This window comes from Lissotriton vulgaris, chromosome 7 (assembly GCF_964263255.1).
Source record: "Lissotriton vulgaris chromosome 7, aLisVul1.2, whole genome shotgun sequence".
Classification (NCBI taxonomy): Eukaryota; Metazoa; Chordata; class Amphibia; order Caudata; family Salamandridae; genus Lissotriton; species Lissotriton vulgaris.
The window spans coordinates 1,699,416,992-1,699,436,163 of NC_141695.1; the positions used below are offsets into that span (position 1 = coordinate 1,699,416,992).

The window sequence follows — 19,172 nt, forward strand, 5'->3', positions numbered from 1 at the left end:
AGGGGGGCTTCCCTGTGGGATCTACCTCGAAAGGAGCCTTGGACAGACAGCAGCTTAACTGACTAACCATCTCCATTAAAGGCTCGACAGTTGATGCCTCAATTGCACACAAGATTGTAATGCGCCAAAGGGCACCTGTGACACCAGAAAATACTCACAGCAAGAAAAATCACCTGAGCCAGTATGATCTTGAAATTCCATTGGTACAAAAACAGCTTTGAAGTCGAAAAGTAGTTCAGCGCATCAGAAAGACAAATGGGCATATTTACAAGCAACTGGTGGAGCACTGTGTTACGCATAAATTGGCAATGCTGCACTCCAACAGTTTCAAAACGCTGGGATGTGCTACATTCACAAGAATGCAGTGCACCCCTGAGTTAACCCTAGTACTGGCCCTTAAAAAGCTGCCTAGCGCCACTGCAGGCTCCCTAGCGCCATTTTGCTAGGGTGCTTGCTCTGCAGGGGCAATTGTGTATGTGCAGGAAGAGATACCTTCCAGCCCATACACAATCTTCATAGGTGATTTGCTCTGTCTGTGCAGCACACGTGGAAAGAGCAAAATACGAGGAGAAACACAACTTTCTCCACGTATCGCCTGCATAAGACCAGGTATTCCCTGGCAGTATTTTTGGTGCTGCCCCATACCTTGTAAATATTGGGCAGTGCCAAAAAGCAATGGGTGTTGCGGCAGAACGCCAACTACAGCACCCATTGCACGCCCCTTTCACGCTAAGTGATGCATGAATAGGGGCACAATTTACAAGGCGGCATTAAGCCACGTTAAGTGGCATAATGCCGCCTTGTAAATAACGCAAAGGAGTTAATGCCACCAGAACATTGAAATAAAACTTTCTGGTGGTGTTAACTCCTTGTATATATGCCCCAGAGAGCCATTGACACAGCGAGATGCATGTGTAAAAACGATCTATATCTTCCTTGGCACAGGATGTATTGTTCTTTGACCCCCTCACACTTCACAGCCAAATCATTAAAATCATAGGCTCACTTTTGAGGAAGCCATTCCTGTTGACATCAGGGAATTTTTGATCCAAAAGAAAAGCAAAACTGATGCCACACCTATACCTCAACGTCAGCTTTCCTCACAACTCTGACTATTGGCATCACACAGAAGACCTCTCATCAGTCACAATGCTCTTACATGACAAACCAGCCTGATAGAGCAACACTATTATTCTTGGCAATATTAGTGAGTAGACATACAATAAGAACGTTTTTTGGAGCCTTACCCAGTAACAGTCTCCGCAGCCGATGACACTTCAGCCTATTACGCAATAATAGCCAGAGCTGCAGGGCCTCATCAGGTGCAGCTGCATGTGGATGAAGAGAAGAATGACTTCCTCATAGACATGGTGGGAAAAATATAGTGTAGTACACAATTTTTTCACAAACAGGAAAACCGAGCGAGAGAAAGAACACGCGTCTGTCTTCCTTTGACTATATACCAAACAACAAGAGCTATGGTGCAAGGGTGCCTGTGTTGGCGCTAGGCAGCTTTTTAGCGCTGGCGCAGGAGTGAGCACAAGGATGCGCCTTATTCTTGTTAAAACGGTGCATCCCTGTGTTTCGAAAATAACACAGCTCAGCACAGCAAAATTGCTTGTGACACCACGCTGCACCATTTTCATGTGAATATGCCTCAGAGTCTAGAATTATAAATCAACTCTTTATAGCTACTCCACAGCAGTCATTTTAAAGAAAACACATTAATCTCAATAAACATTCCGGAATTAGAACATCTTAGACTATGTAAGCCCAGCACAGCAGCCATTTCCGCTTTACTTTTATTCGAGGCTTACAGCTAAACTAACTCAAAAAACTTCAAATAACACCGCAAATAATCCAGCTTGAATATCTTCTTTTGGCTTCATATTTTATCTGCCAAATAAAAAACTAAATAACATTCAATTTTATCGAAAAACATTATCACACAGCCAATTTCCTTTAAATTATTCATACTATTTTCAACCAAAAAACACCCCAACCTCCAAGTAAGGAGGGGGGATAATGCTAGTGTCTGTGTCTTTAATGAAATCCAGATTCTCTGATCACTCAATTTGGAGAATCAACATTCCATGTTAAGAACTGATAATAGAACTAAGCATGTTAAAAGCTATGAATAGCTACAGAAGATACATGATCTACAGGTTTGAAGTAAAATCTTACAAAAACTCCAGCATTCGCCCAATCAACCACTCTCAAATCTATTCCAATCGACCTCCTGAACAATAAACCTTTTTTGCCATTGCATTTCTTACAGAATGTGCCCCAAACCTTCCCTAATCCACACCTGATTCGACCATGCAAAATCTGACCCAATGTGAAATAGTAGCACAATTAGCCGGATTATAAGGCCTCATACAGGATATCAACAATTGATTCACTTCATCCCTTCAATATTCTTCCATTCTACTCTCATATTCTTTCATGGCCCTAACCACATATAATCTTTTGAGTGCTCATCAAATCGTGGCTAAAAACTAGTTGAAGACATGGGTTTTAACCTTGACGAGATCTGAAACAGCGCCCTATCTGTGTTATACTACCTACTATATACCTCCAAAGCTTTCACATCTGATACTCTCCTAAAAGATATCAGGCATAACAGTGTTGCTCACTTACTTGACAACTGTTGTAATGACATTAACCTATTTGAAGGCCACTTGTACAACTTCCTAAAATTAAATTTACATCCCATAAATAAAATTATAGTCTATGCAGTTCTATACACTTCATAACTCTGCAAACCAAAGTATCTCTTCCTACTGAAAAACATTAACATGAACATGACCAGCAGCAACCGTCAATCTATATAAATGTATTTTTCTATAACTCAACCTCTTTCCAGACAAGTTTCTTTAAATAAAATTGACAAATCTATTGGAGAAGCTTCCACTGGATCAAAATCCCTTTCCAAGCACCAACATACCCAGCACCTCAATGCTTCAGCATATCTTTTTCTCGTACTTGGGACTAAAGATTCTCTGGGCAACTCTTCAGTCTTCTCTACAATGCCTGCAAACCACTCTCCTCCCCTGAAATCTTTCAAACAAGGAAGTTCTACATTTCTGCATTCACCAAAGGATGGTCCTCCCATTCTAGTACTACCAGTAAGCCTTCTGTACTTGGGATTAAAAAAGGTTTTTTTCCTTCACCAGTTCCAACACCCCTGGAAACAAATATTGGGCTAACCAAAAAGGAGTCATCAGAACTATCCTGTCACTCTGTCTCCTCACCATCTGCAACACTCTCTGAATCATCGCAAATGGCGAAAGTGCATAGCCTTAAAGATACCACCAATCCTGCTCAATTACATCTAGTGCCTCTGCTTATGGATCCAGTCGCCAACTGAAATACTGATCCAACTGCATTGTTAGGGTTGATGCAATCAGATCTCCCTCGTAAAGTCCCCAATTCTCCTGTAACCTCTGAAAGATTTGAACAATCAGCTTCTAATCACTGTAATCCCTCAAACACCGAGAATTCCAATCTGCTGTCATATTGTTCAAACCAGGTAAATACTCCACTATCAGCCTACTGTGAGAAAGTGGCTCTATATATACTGGACCAGAATAAGGTACAGTGTGTATAGAGTCCACAAACCCCAGAGGTATGACAGAGGTTAAAGCCAGGTGTGACCTTACTCTCTAAAGTGGTAGCTTGGTTGAGCAGTAAGGCAGTACCAGAGGACAGTGTAAAGCATTTGTTGTACACACTCAGTCAGCAAAAGGTTTCACACACTCAAAGACTGAACTCCAGGCCAATTGTTTTTATATCAAAAGATAAAGTTGTTTTTTTTCTAGAACCAACAGGTATAAAAAAAATATACTGTTCTCAATATGAGAGGTCTCAGATGAGTAATTTGCAGAAAGGCAATAACCTTTGTAAAGACAATAGGTACAGGGGTTGCAGTAGGCAACACATTTCTACACACAATTTAACATTGAGCTCAATGGATTTCCTTATATAAACACAGTTGATTACTTTGTAGATTACTTTGGTAATTCCAGGACTGGCTCCTAGGTTCAGTCCTGGGGTCTAAGCTGGAAACAGTTTAGCAAAAACGTTTTAGGTATTGTAGTGATTGTTCAGGAATAAAAAGCTATTTTAAAAGTTCACACTTAGAAACTTTTCAACAGGAATCTGGCAATGTTATCCAATGTGAGAAAATTCAGGTTGCAGGTAAAGTACGATCTTGTTACTTTTGTAATCCAGTACTGGTCTCCTGGGGCCAGCACTGGGGTCTCAACTCAAAACAGGTAAGTAATTACGTTTTAGTATTTTGTATGATTTTTAAAGAATATTTCCAGTTTTCAAAAACAGACAGAAGAAATGTCATAGAAAAGCAGACAATGGATTCCTATGGAGAAAATACAAGTTACTAGTAAACCCGGTAAGGATTACTTTTGCGGTTCAGTACTGGACTACAAGGTACAGTACTGGCTTCTCCCCTGGTCACAGGTGAGTACTTAGGAATTCGGGTGATTTTATATGAATATTTTTAGTTTCCAAAACTTCACACTTAAAAGATTTTTCGAGTCAAACCAGTCAATGTTATCCAATGGCAGGTAAGTGAGTTATCGGTTGGCTGGTGAAGTTAGAGTTCTGGGCATAGACTCAGGGGTCCCCCAGGGTCAGGTAAGTACAGTTGGTTCACCCTCAGCGGCACAGGGGCAGCCGGGTGCAGAGGTAGTTAGGCCCAATGTTATCCAATGAGGGAAAGGGGGTCTCCTGTTGGAGGCTGCTGGCTAGCAGGCCACGTGGCTGTGGGAGCTGGACTCCAGGTCACTTGCTCAGGGCAAATGGGGAAGTATGGTACAGATTGCCATACATATGGTACAGATTGCACTGCCATGGGCACTCGGGCGGCTGGGTGCAGGGTGCTTTTGAGCCGTCGGGCGCTCAATGTTATTCAATGAGGAACTTGAAAAGGGAACAAAGGCTGCAGGCTCGGGGACGAAGGATCTTATGGAGCGACCAACACTTCGAGGGGTAAGTTGGGGTCTTGGAGGATAGGTAGGCCCCCTGGAGTTGGGCACAGGGGGCCGTGGGGAGCCTGGTGCAGGGGTGTCTTTTGAGGTCGGGAAATCTTACCTCCTGCTGGTCGCCGTCGGAGGGGTCCTCTGTCCTGAGGCTGCAGGCGACGTCGGGGTCGTCATGGAGGGTCTTTGGGCACTGGACTTCGAGTCCCAGTCGCCTGGGGGACGTCCTTGTGGTCCTGGATCATTCTGGCACGAGACGGGCTCGGCGGGGGCAGAGTGGGTTGGTCCGGAGCTTCCTGGCTTACACCAGGGGTGTTGTTGCAGCATAGCCTCTGCTGATGGGAGTTCCAGGCTTTAAGAGGGTCAAGGCAGGCAGGTCCTCTGGGTGTCCCAAGGTTGCTGTCTGCAGGAGTTGCCGGAATTAGGCAGGAGCAGGTTCCAGGATCGACAGGCTGGTAGGGCTGGGGCCAAGTCAGTTGTTGTCGTCCTGTTGTTAGCAGCTGCACGGCTGGTCTTCTTCCTCTTGATCTTCTTTCTTCTTTTCTTATCGGGATCTATGGAAGGAAGGTTCAGGGAGCCCCTAAATACTGAATTTAGGGGCGTTACAGGTATGGCAAGAACAGGGACCAATAGGTCCCTGTCCTGGGGTGGGTACACCCCCTAGCCTGCTCCTCTGTGGGAGGGGGCAGGAGCTGAGCTGTGATTGGGCAGGGCTCCCCATCTTCAACATGGCCAGAGCCCGGGATCGTGCTTCACCTAGTCTCCCCCACCTGAGGGGTGGGGTTCGCCCAGGCTGGCACCCTCCGTTCTGATGTAGTTTTTCCCGCCAGAGTGGGGGTCAAAACTGGTGGGGGCCAGTTGCTGGGTACAGCAAATGGTCTGGGAAGCTCACAGAGGTGGCAGCCCTTTGAAGCTTCCCCCTGCCCATCCTGGGGGAGGAGACCTAGCACCTTGCTCAGGATGTGCATTGTTGCAGGCCCAGGAGAGCGGGGGGCTCTCCACCCAGGGGTCCAGCAACATGTCTGCTGTGTGGCAGCCTCTGCAGCCACTCAGCCAAGACATGGATCGTAGGCTAGGTTTCAGGGGGCATCTCTAAGATGCCCTCTGGTGCATTTTACATTAAATCCTACACTGGCATCAGTGCTGGTTTAATGTGCTGAGTAGTTTGGTAGCAAACTTGTCAGTCTTCAGTGAAGCCATTATGGTGCTGTGGAGTTCGTAATAACAACCTCCCAGCACCATATACTCTTAATGGCATCACTGCACTTACAGTGCCCAGGAATGGCCCTGGGTACTGTAGGGGCACAGGGCTCATGCACTTGTGCCCACACCTCTGGCATAGGGCACCCAGCTAGGGGGTGACTGGAGTATGCCAGGGCAGTGGGTTCTGTGGGCATGGCACACAGGGATGTGCGCCATGTCGACTCTTTGTTTAGTTCTGTACTTAGACACTCAGCCTGCAAAGGCAGTGTGTGGGTATCAGGGTACAGGGCCCCTGAGGGTGGCACAATAAGTGCTGCAACCCTCAGGGGTCTTCTCTGGTCACCATGCCCTGGGTACCTAGGGTACCATTTACTAGGGGCTGACAGGTGGCCAGATATGCCAATTGGGGTTTAGTTGTAATACAGTTTTGGGGAAGGAACACAGGTCTGGGTACCTGGTTGGCAGGAGCCCAGGGCACACTCAGTCAAAGCACATCAGCAGTCAGAAAAAAGTGGGGGCATACAAATGCAAGAAAGATTGCACTTTCTCACACCTACATTGTGTTTCCAACAGAAATTCTACATTTGCTTGGCCATCTCTGTCAAATTCCTGGCCTTCATCCACTGAATCGGTTTACATAACTTACTGCTGAGACATTATCCATCTTCCACAATGAATTCCAATTCTTTAAAGAACTTGCAAAACTCTGCAACACAAACAAGCCTGCCCTCCTCTCCAAACCATTTCTATGACTCAGTCTCTCTTCCACCAACCATCTACCATGTGTCTCTTGTTCTCCTAAACATATGCCCCAACCAAAAACAAAACCTGGACAATTTCCAAATCAATTCTTCCCTTGCTTCGACAATCAAAACAATCGATTCCTGATCTTCATACCATTAACCTCTCCTTACACTTTCCACCTTCAACCTTTGCATAGCCCTATAGTGAAAAGGGACCCGGAACAACCACTTGGATCAAAGCAAACAATAACCCCATTATCCTCGCTAATGTCCTCGTTAGAAAACGTCTCTTCAAAACACCCTTCAGTGTTTTTATTCTGCAACCTTTTTCTCTATCAAACTCAAAACTGCATGAACCATATTCATGTGAAATCCTAAACATTCCAAAATCTGAGAAGGTTCATATACTGACTTCTCCATGTTGAAAATCGTCCAAATACATTCTCAATCTTATTCCCCTCTCTCTGAGATATGGAGCCACTGGACGCAAAACCTTCCTAAAACACTGAGGTGCAGAAGCCAGCCCAAATGAAAGACAAATAAATTGGTAAAGAACACCTAACCACCTGAACTGTAGATACTTGCAACTAACCTCTTTGGAATTTTAAAATAAGCATCTTTTAGATCCAACTTTACTAACCAGTCATTCTTCTGCAAAATATTTCTCTATAGATGGATTCCTTCCATCTGGAAATGTTTGTATACCACGAACCAGTCTAAATTTTAAAATCTATAACTGGTCGCCAGCCTTTGCCCTTCTATCTCACTTCAAAGACTTTACTCACAAAAGTTGAAGGGTTTTCTGACACCTGTTCTATGACACTCTGTTTCCACATTTCTTGAACCTCAATCTCTACAATTTTTTCAGTTCCTCTGAAAAAATCATCTTTCTTGGCTTCAAAAAGGAAGAGGAACCTCTCTGAATTCTAAGAATATATCCCTGTACTACATTCAAGACACAATGATGGTTTGTTAGCCAACACCAACTGTTCAGAAAATCTTTTAACTGCCCCCTAACTTTCCTTGGAAAGAACCAATGAAAGTCTTGATACTTAACTGAGTTACTGAGTTCTTCCTTAATTTTTAATCAATTAATTCTTCCTTAATTTGGCATGCTCTGCCAAATCTACCTCTCTGTGGAAAGAATCCAGTGGCCGACTGGAAACCCCTGAAACTTCCACGTCCTTGAGATTGATACTGGGATCTTGAGAATTTCTCTGCCAGAGAAGAATCCCCTTCCTCCAGCCCCGTCAAAATCTCTCCTTCCAAATGCTACTCTCAGAGAGAACTGAGCCTTATCCAAGCTGGAGAAGGTCAAAAGGTATTTACCAACTCCTTGTATTAAACCTTCTCCAAAAAGTAGAACCCTAGGATCCTCACTTGACTCTTTCCTGGCAAAGTTCCCCAATTTAGGACTTACCCTCATAAGAATAAGAACTGCTTTCCTCCTTTCCTTTATTAGAGCAGCATTCGTGTTTCCCAAAAAACAGACTGCTCTGACTCCAGCCTCTTAACAGATCAGTGTCAGCTGTCACTCCTTTGACTTCGCCACCTCGGCCAAGTCTATATTCCTAGCCAGTGGACCAATAACATCCAGAAGCCTATCCTGGCATTGCTTAAGAGCCCTCTCTAGACCAGCTTTTTCAATAGTCATCATACTCTCATCATATACATTCTCCACAAGCTTCTTTTTCATCTTTCGTTTACCACCCTCCTTATTACGTTCCTCCTCATCTAATGACCAACATTCTTCATCCATTCCACCTTTCACTACCCCTTTTCTCTTCCTATTTAAAACTAGCTCCAAATCTCTTATATGGATGATCTCACTGTTTTTTCAGTAATCCTTTTAATAATCTCCTCCCAGACTGGTGTCCCAGAAATTCCTTTCCTGACTCATCCATCTCTTTTTTTGTCCAGAGTGCAGATGCCTATAAGCCAAACATTGGCCTCTGTCTGCCACACAAGATAATATTAGCCTGTCTCCGCTTCCATCATAATTATCTGTCAAAAGACCCCTTTACAAAATGGCTGCCAGAGGTTCAACTCTATCTAGAAACATTCTCTGACTCAAAATGGCATATCATAGTGTGATGACGTCATGACGCTACGCCACAGTGAAGATGAAACAGGAAAATAAACTTTGGCCGCCTGGAGTATGACGTCGGAATGCACAGGGTCCGTCCAAGTTGTAGAGACCTTCGACTTGGACAAAATGAGCCTACATGTGTTCACAAATGCATGTGCCCGCTCAAAACACGCAGTTCTCCCCATCCATCAACCCCTAACTCTCCATGCAGAACGTACTCTATATAGGGACTATTTTACATCTACTCATGTTGAAAAATGTCAAAATATACTCAGCATACATCTCACATATCTAAGCAAATCGCAGCCTGGAAACATTAAGTAAACACTCTAACCACTCATAAATTGGAAAATAATAACAACTCAACTCGAAACGCTTTACTATACAAACTGAATTATAACAAGAACTGTCTGCTACAATATTTCCACATAAAATCTTTTAAAACACAACAGTCTAAGTGCTGATTAGTCATGGGGCAGCAAAGAAAAGAGGAAGATGGCTGTTACACTGGGGGTTTATAAAGTTTCAGATGTTCTAATTCTGGTATGTTTATTGAGATTATTGTGTTTGCTTTAAAACAGCTGCCATAAAGTAGCAATCAAATGTTTATGAATAATGCTAGCCTATGGTCTTGCCATGAAATTAGATTGCTCAGTAAGTACAGTGAGTGACCAGATCAGTTTGGGTGTCACCCATGCTTCACAAGATAACTTACTAACAACAATTAGAACTGGGGTTCTAAAATCGACAATGTAGCCGAATGACTTCCAATACTCCAACCAGTGAGTAAAAAGGAGTAACAGAACAAAGGAATCAAGGTGAGAAACCAACATACAGCTAGAAACGGTTAGTCAATAGTGAGATCCTGGAGCGACTATTTGGATTCCCATCAATATAACATTGTGATCAATCTTATCATTTGGTAATCCACCAGTGAGGATGTTGTGTTTCTTGATCATAGAGACTAACTACCATCCATAGGGAAAGTTCGCTCAATTGGATCCAACCAAACTAGAGAACAGATAGTACATTCCCAATTTCTAAGACCACAAGGGAATAGAGTGCAGTGCAAAAAACAAAAAAGTGGTGATTTAAAATAAGGTGGTGAGGAAGAAAAACACGAATATTAATTGTATGGATAACCTCCCTCCCTAATCTAAAAACAGAACAGTGCAAGGGGCAGTTTCAACAAATAACTGCAAAACTTAAGGCCAACATGTTTCAGCCAGTAGGGAAACCATTACCCTTGGCTTTCTTCAGGGCCTCTGCTCTTAAACTTTGCTACTGCAACAATTAGTGTATACCAGAAAAATTACATAAACAAAAAAAAGATATTATCATCAAAGGTTGGAACAAATACAACCTATATAAATCGATCCTCCGCTTCAAGGGATGCAGATGGCATCTAAGAAAAAAACATACCGAAAAATTACTCCAAATTGTTTGATCAAACCTTAGTGTTCCTCATGAAAAATTAATTAATCACAAGAGAACTTAACATAGTGAAGTAGCTTTGTTCTTGGGATTTTTTTGTAGTTGTAGAATAAATTCTGTACTAGCCATACAAGGCACTTTAATAACCTGAAAAGGATGCCTTCAAAGCTTGGATCGGCTGAGGGAGCCTCAGTACATCCAGCCCTGAATGTAGCTTTGAAGGATTGGTACATTTTCGTAATGCAACATGCATTACTTGCTAATGCAGGGACATAATTCTCCTTGAAACTGTGCCATTGAAACTGTGCCAGAACCTGAGGCCGTTCACTCATTTCATTTCAGGACAGATTTTAGCCAATATATCCAGAATGTGTTGCATACTAACTTCTTTGGCCTAATATATTAAAGGAAGAACATGCTCTCCATTCTCTCTCATCTCTCCCCAAAAACACCTGTTAAGAGAGGGCCACACTTGGTCACTCTGTGAAATGCAAGGTTGGTAATAAAACCTTTTCTGTGGATGCCTTCAACTCCAAATATGTCCCTGAACCTATCAGCTACTAAATGAATTACAAAGGTATCCGACGAAGCACATGTTTTGATTTCTACTTGAGGTGAAACTGGATTATTGTTATTAGTTTATTACTTTTACTTTAAATATACGTTGTGAATTTTCATTCCAGGGGAAACTGGCAAGTGAACAACACATCCGTGAGCTGTGTGGAGGAATGATAAACGGTGCGTATAGTTATTGTAACACCTGAATGTTATGCCTGCTTATGAGTAGGAATATGGGGTTTGTCTTAGCTCAAATGCAAAGAGTAAAGTACTCATATCGCTAGCAACCCCTACAATAGACATTACCTCACACCCTAATCTGCATTCTCAGCGCAAAATACTGAAAAAGAACATAAGTTGAGAGACTGTCCCAACCAGTCTTGCCACAAAACAGGCTCAAAATGTAATTTTTTTGTGAGATCCAGGATTTTTAAAATAATTTATAAACACTCTACAATGGCAATCACACTTTCTATATTTTACTTAAAAATATTGAATACACCAACGTGTGCACAGGTGAAGGTACAATGTTGGACCCTATGAAGATAGTAAGCTTATTACAAATGATAACATTATACAACTAAACATGAGGTCTACTGCTCAATGGCAGTCACAGTAGATTATGTCCTGGCAGTCTGCTGTCACACATAGGCTACGGCACAATGGGGAAATGATCTTAGGATAACTCAGTACTGAGGATGTGTGTTGCCCAATCTGACTTGCAACACTTTAGAAGTTCACTAGAAAACTTGAGGTGGATGCCTTTTTTCATTAGAGGGCAACTGGCACTGAAACACATTCATGTTCATGTCCAGCAATTGGCATTTGAGGTGGAGCAGTGGATAAGTCAAGAGTCGGTGGGCATAACAGCGCCAGCGAACAGATGTCTTGGCAGTGATCTGATCTCCAAAGGGCAGATATGCTATGAAAGACTGCACTCTATAAGTCATGTATCAGATAGGGAACCCCTGGTTGTGCCCCTGTGTGTTGACAAACCATCAAGAAAGAGGACCACTGTCAGTATTGCTCTGCTCAAAGTTGTAATTTCAAAATCTCTGATCACTATAGCTCCAGTGACAAATACGCTTTACTCAACGATGGGATGCAAGCTACGTTTGAAGATAATTAAGCAATGTGTTCCAGTTAATGCACATAGGGGCCCATTAGGATGTCGGGCGGATTTCCCCCGCCAGGCTGGCGGTAGCCACCACCAGCCTGGTGGGGGCAATCCGCCCGACATCCTTCCCTGAATTCCCCCCGCCATATTACAATGGCGGGGGGGGAGGGGGGACCGCAGCGGAGAAAAACACAGCCCGACACTTTTCCGCCCCGGTCGCCTTGCGGCCGGGGCGGAAAAGGAATAATATGGTGGCGGTGTCTATCAGACACCGCCAGCCATATTATGATGGACTTTTGGCAATGCCTTTACGGAAAGGCAGGCGGACTTCACTCTGGGGGCCCTGTGCGGGACCCCAGAGTGAAGGAGAGTAGGGGGGTGCACACGGGGGAGTTTACCTGTGGTACCCCCCTTCATTTGCATTTACAAAGCGGCAGGCACCACGCGGTGCCTGCCGCTTTGTAAATGCAAATGTGAAAGTGCTTTTTCAGCATTGTGGCGGGCGGTGCACCGTCCGCCACAATGCTTAACATGCAGGATGTGCCCGCCACTGTGGCGGGCACATCCTAATACCACCCCCGGGACCCCCCGCCCTTATGGCGGGCGGTCCCGTGTCCCGCTAGGATGACGGGCGGACTAAGTCCGCCCGTCATCATAATGACCCCCTTAATGTCCAAAAAAACTAATTAACTTTTTATTTATGTTTTGTAGATCAAATGGCACAGTTGGCTGCTAATTTGAGACGACCATTGGCTCCTGGATCAGTTGGTCGTCCTGGCCCTCCAGGCCCACCCGGCCCACAAGGGGCACTTGGAAGTATTGGTCATCCAGGGGCCCGTGGTCCACCCGGATATAGAGGACCAACAGGAGAGCTTGGTGACCCAGGACCAAGAGGTGAGCAAGGCTTGTTCAGGAATGTGATAGCAATTGCCAAACTAGAGGTATTTTAATGGATAATAGTCAGTAGAGCAGATTTATATATCTTCGTGCAGTGGCTCAAACACCGCAATATCACCACTTCCGTATTTACCTTAACCAAAAGCACTTAACTCAGAACTCTGGTTGGCAATATGAATTCAGATTCTGATCATGATCAGGTATCCAGTGGCATTTATTTTATTTTATTCGACAAACAAAGCCTGAGAATTTAATGATTATGCTCATCTGTGTTGAAATTGTATATATTTTCATTAACAAAGACAATTTATTTTGAACGCTACCCTAACATTTGTTTTTTAACTCTCACTTGAAAAATACTTCCAAAAGCACACTTCAGCTCATTAGACATTTTGAATGACTTTAGTCTTCATTCAAAAATAGACAATTCAGCCAGCACGACGATTTTTAATGAACAATCACTTTATCAAGGATCTAACTATGATAAATGATAGTGCCCTAAAATACATTGTTAGTATTTGCAATCTGGTTCAAATGGTTGTACATACATATGTTTATATGTTACTAATTACTAGATAACTTTTCATGTTTCAGTGACAGATTCAAATATGCATTTTTTCTATTACTGTCTCAATAATATAATTCAGATAAACATCCTCTAGCTAGTACTCTCAATTTGTAATATATTCACGGTGCAGTTCCTTTATCATTCTCTAATTATGAAATGGTTTACATTTATCATTAAGTATTCTCTTAGGAACCTTTTATAAAGTTTGAGAACATTTAATTCTAATATTTTGCTACTTCACTATAAATACATGGCTAAAACATACTCGTATTCTTTTCCGAGGCTGCATCAATCTTGTGGTATTAATTCATCTCCTCAATTGTATTTGATATTTATCTACTCATCAAACTTAGCCTCAAAATAAAATACATCAAAATATTGCAGATGTAAATTTACTAATTCCTTAAGTGTCTCTCCTTAACTAATATCTGAAAAGATACATTACCTCTAAATGTTTTCATACTGCTAGTTATTTCATACAAAGTCACGGCGCAACCAAAAGAACATTGTTGTTAAACAGTGCATTTTTATAGCTCAGGGCCATCCGGGTTGTCATTTCTGTTATGGTCTACATAATAATACAGTCTACATTTTTGCAGGTGACCTGGGTGAAAAGGGAGATAAAGGATCTGTGGGCAAAGGCATTGATGGACCAGATGGGGACCAAGGCTATGCTGGTATGTTAATGGTATCAATTTTATGTTGCTCTGTTTATCTTTTAATCTGTAACAAGAAAACTGTCAGTCAGACAGAAATGCAAAGATTTTACAAGGCAGAACATTTCCTCATATCACATAGTTCTAGCAAAGCGTTGTCCAAAATACAATAGTTATATATATTTATCATCAACCTCTGCAATTATTAAGAAATATTGTCCACGGATTAGGGCAGTTGACAGTAGTTGACAGTTGTTTTTCACCAAAAGCACGGCCAGTGGGCTCAAGGTGAAGCTGAAAGGTCTACCCTGCTTCACACAGTAACTTTATTGTGAACACAACGTTTATGACTTGAAACTACAGTGGTCCAACACTGTATCTTTCATACATTCACATGCTTTTACTTATTTCCATTTGTCAGGCTGGGAATAGTCATTAGTCAATGTTTACATAGAAATGTGAAATATACTAAATTAGCACTTAAAATAGCTATAGGCTATTTATCATTGTCTGCCTCATTACATGATATAAACACCAACCACAGTGCTCAAATCCTTTCAAAGGGTAAGTGCCATATTTTCGAAACTTGTCACGATTACTTCGTCTCTGGAGCCTCTCGAAAGGGGAGGAGGTGGGTTGCGAGTAAATCCATAAAGCATATCAGTGCTGGAGAACAGTAGTTAGAAGGTAAGTAAATCTTTCTTTTCTAACCTACGATTCTACATAATTTTACATGCTTCAATTAAGATTAACATAGCAGTACAACAGAAAATAACCACGGTAGGCAGGGATGAGTCTCACTTCAAGAGACTAGATTTCGAAGCATTGCTTGTCTCAGTGAAGACTTTGATTTGGATTGCATGGCAAGATAACAGTGCTTTGCGGAAGAATGTGTTGTCCTACTAGTTGCCGTTCTGTAGATGTCTTTTGGAGATATCCTGCTGAAGACAGCTGCTGTAGCTCTAGAGTGAGCACTGGCCCTGCCAGGAACTGTCTGGTGTTTCATCGTGAGCTGTGGTAATTCAGGGTGAGACTGAATAAAGATTTTCATATTTTCAAAAAATATTTCAGCTGTCTCTTGACATCGAGAGAACCTTAAGGTTATTTCAGCTGTAGAACTTGGATGAGGAAAGAAAGGAGGTCTACAGGCTAGCCAGTCAGTCAGTCAAAGTACTTTATTTCGGTAACATACCATAAAAAGGCCATACATACACAATAAACACACACAATAACAAAGGATAAAACAAGTAACCTTGTGTTACAAATATCATACAAACAGTTCCTGCAAATTTAAAAACATCGAATAAAAACACCTAGATAATAATATGTAGAATATCTAAAATTGTATAAAAAGTGTGGCACCTCCTAAAAAGTAGCCCTTAGTGCGAAATATGATCTTCCAGCTTTAATATTGCACATCTCGTGTACCACATAGATAGGAGAAATCTTGCTGTGGCAAACACTATCAGGGGGTAGTGTCGTATTTAAGAATCCTGAAGACCTCCCTGTAATCCCTAACGCCCCTAGCCCTACATAGCTGCAAAATCCATTTCTCCCTTGCCCTAGTGTAAGTGGGGCAGAAGAGCAGGACGTGCAGATCTGTCTCACTGCCGCTCGAACACCCTGAGCAGGTACTTGCCGTTGAGGAGGCGTTCCGCCATTTGTGCGTTACCGCCCTCAATCGCAATGCGCTGAGTCTGAACTGGATGTAAAGTTTCTTAGCCAAGGAGGGCTGGATATCATCCAAAAAGACTTCCAAGCAGGGATAAGCCTTGATGTTCAAAAAAGTGTCTGTTAGCCTACCCGTCGAGGGATTACTTGTTGTAGACTCCGTGCGGTACCTCCTTAGAGCTACATTCAGTAGTTTTTTGGAAAGCAAAGGACAGGAATCTTGGGGAAACAACCACATGTCTCCTCTACCTAAAGCATGGCAGAGGTGCTTGATGTAATTCAACCAGGGTATTTTCCCCGAGGTCCCCCTCTGCAGAATGTCTCTCAGGTCCTCCCTATAGCTCGAAAGCTCAGGAGTCGCCCAAAGACGCCTCCAGTACAGAAGAGGGCGATTTGCTACGATCTCATGGATTGGTACCAGGCCCAGGTCCAACCGCAGAGGGATCAAAGGCGAGCTCACAGGCAAATGGAGCAAGCACCTAATAAAACTATTTTCCGTGAGCATCAAAGGAGCAGCTGATGTATGGCCCCATAGCTCTATGCCATAGAGTGCGCACCCTCTTGCTTGGGCCTTATAAATCTCAAGAGGCGGGCTCAGGAGTTTCAGTGAGGTGTCATTAAAAATCTTTAAAATACCACCCGAAGATTGGGCCAGCTTTAGGTTGGATCCAGCCTTATGGGATCCCCAGTCCATCTTGTCATTCAGTGTGACCCCCAGGTACTCAAAGGTGGACACACGTTCCACCACTGTTCCATTCATATGCGGGCGAGGCAATTGGCCGATTTATAGTTATAGACCATGAACTTTGTTTTCGAGATGTTGATCTCCAAATTTCTCAGATGACAAAAGGAGCAGAATGCCTCTAAAGTGCACTGTATACCTCCTGACGATTTTGACACCAGGAGAGTATCATCGGCGAACATTAGGGCAGGTATCCGTCTCACAGCTAAACTGGGAGAGTCCAGATCTTTTGCTCACGAGAGATGGTCTATTAGTCCATTAAGAAAGAGGGAGAAGAGGGTAGGAGCCAAGACGCACCCCTGCCTTACTCCCCTTCAACTGGGAAGGGGGCCGACAACTCCCCGCTCCGCCCATACCTCACCCTAGCGTATGTGCCCTGGTGCAGTTGTTTAAATAGATGGCACAAATAAGGGGGGGCACCCATTGCCAGCAGTAAAGCCCACAACTTGTCCCTATGGACCAGGTCGAACACGGACCGAAGGTCCACAAAGATCAAAAACAAACTACCTGCCCCAATAGAGACCGTCTTCCAGTAGACCAACTGTAATCTAAACAGTTGGTCTATGGTGGAAACCTTTGCTCGGAAGCCCGCCTGAAGGGAGGTTAGGATGTGTTGGTCATCCATCCAATTCTGCAACCTTGATAACAGAGGGCGGGCGAAAATTTTCTGGAGGACATCTATCAAACTTATGGGGCGGTAGTTAGTCGGGTCGAGGGGGGAGGCTTTCTTGTGAATGGGGATTATTTTGGCTCCCAGCCAGGTTTCAGGGATCTCCAAACCCTGAAAAATGGCATTAACATAAACACACAGATAGGGAGCCCATACCTTTTGTTCGCTACAGTAGAGGTCGCCAGGGATCCTGTCCAGGCCCGGGGCTTTTCCTAATTTCAGGCTACCAAGGGCCACCCGCACTTCATGGACAGAGCAAGGTGGGCAGACCGGGGCTTCCAGGAGAGCCAGTTCTGTGGGGCGGTTTTGCATTACGGCCTCCTCATGGTGGTCGCTATGGCCAGATGAATACAGGGGCTTAAAATGATCTAGCCAAGCGTCTTCACTAAGATTAGGGATGATGGCAGACTTCCCCTCGGCTGACTCAACTCGCACAAGATTTCAGAATGACCTGAAATCTCGGGTTCCCAATGCCACTCGGATATTGTCCCACCTGGCGGCTTCCCACTCAGCCCTAGCCTCCTTAATCAAAGTTTTATACTCTTCCCTCGCCGTTCTGATGCTGGAAATTGAGCCCGATTTGACCTCCCTGATCAAGCACCTCTTCGCGTAGCCATATGCTTTATTAAACCAGTGATCCCGCCTCTTTGTCCCACCACACCTAGCACCCGAAGAGTAGAAATAGCAGGCCAGGTAGCCGAAAAGGTTGTTATGTATGTCTTGCAGCCCCTGGGAATGGGAAGGGAGAGGTTCGCAAACTGCGCCCAGGAGGTTAGAGACCTCCGTGAGAGAGCTTACAACGAGTTGATATAATTCTGCCAGCCTCTCAGGAGCCAGTGCAATCCTGTCTCATCTAACTCTTCTCCCTCCCGCTGCTATGACTAGATTACAGTCGGTAGCCGTCTCCTCACGTCCTAGATCACTGTGACAGCCAAGGGGAGCTAACAGTTCTAATGACAGTAAGTTGTGATCGCTGTCAACCCTTGGGATCACAGAAAAAGTTCTGAGACAAGCCCAAAACTCTACATTTACCAATATGTAATCTATGGTAGAGCTTCCCCCCGGTCTATTAAATATGCTAGTCCCTGGAACATCTGGGGCCAATCTACCATTACAAGCCCTTAGTGAATATAGGAAGACCAACTTGTTCATCGCAAGGGCCAGTGGTAGTAGGCGCTTTTCAGGGTACATGGTGCAGTCCGGAATGAAGCAACTTTCGTCCTCTTCCGAGGATATAGAGGGAATCCCCGAAAGTGGTTTAAAATGGCAGTTGAGGTCTGCACCAATGATTTTATGAGCTCCCGGGGGAAGAGATTGTACGAGAGCCTCCAGTGCTTCCAAAGTTCATAAGCCCAGCTGGAGTGGATAAGGGCGCAGGTATATATTAAACACTGCCAGCACAGTCCCCTTATAGAAATTCAGTATGACACAGAGAATGTCCGGGCAGTGGGAATCTACAACCTTAACCGTGCATCCCAGATGAACAGCAACCCAAATATATAGCCCCACCGAAGGTCTGCCCCTCGAACCCTGAAATGCTGGGACGTGGAAGGACGCATATCCCTCCCTGACCGGAGGGGACAGCATCCAGGTCACTAGGAAGAGACATAGATCATAGCACTCCATCAACTCACCCCACTCCGGATTTAGCAGCTTTCTCTCGAGTCCTGCTACATTCCAAGAGCCTATAAGTGGAAAGTGAGTTGAAGCAGGAACCGGGGGGTCCGCCAGTAGTAGAGGTTTGGTAGAGCAGGAAGGTTTAGAATGTAAATGGTTACCCACTTCCTCTACAGAACTAACTAACCCTTGGTTAGGAGAGGGTGG

General features: G+C 43.9%; 1 protein-coding gene across 1 annotated transcript in view; it reads left to right on the forward strand.

The window, feature by feature from the left end:
• The window catches only part of COL9A3 (collagen type IX alpha 3 chain), a 217,412-nt gene that overhangs the window by 151,183 nt on the left and 47,057 nt on the right, over nucleotides 1-19,172 (forward strand). Inside the window, exons 29-31 of the mRNA XM_086929605.1 lie at nucleotides 11,153-11,207; nucleotides 12,856-13,038; nucleotides 14,209-14,286. Coding sequence (XP_086785731.1) covers nucleotides 11,153-11,207; nucleotides 12,856-13,038; nucleotides 14,209-14,286 — 316 coding nt within the window. The remainder of the gene's footprint in view (nucleotides 1-11,152; nucleotides 11,208-12,855; nucleotides 13,039-14,208; nucleotides 14,287-19,172) is intronic.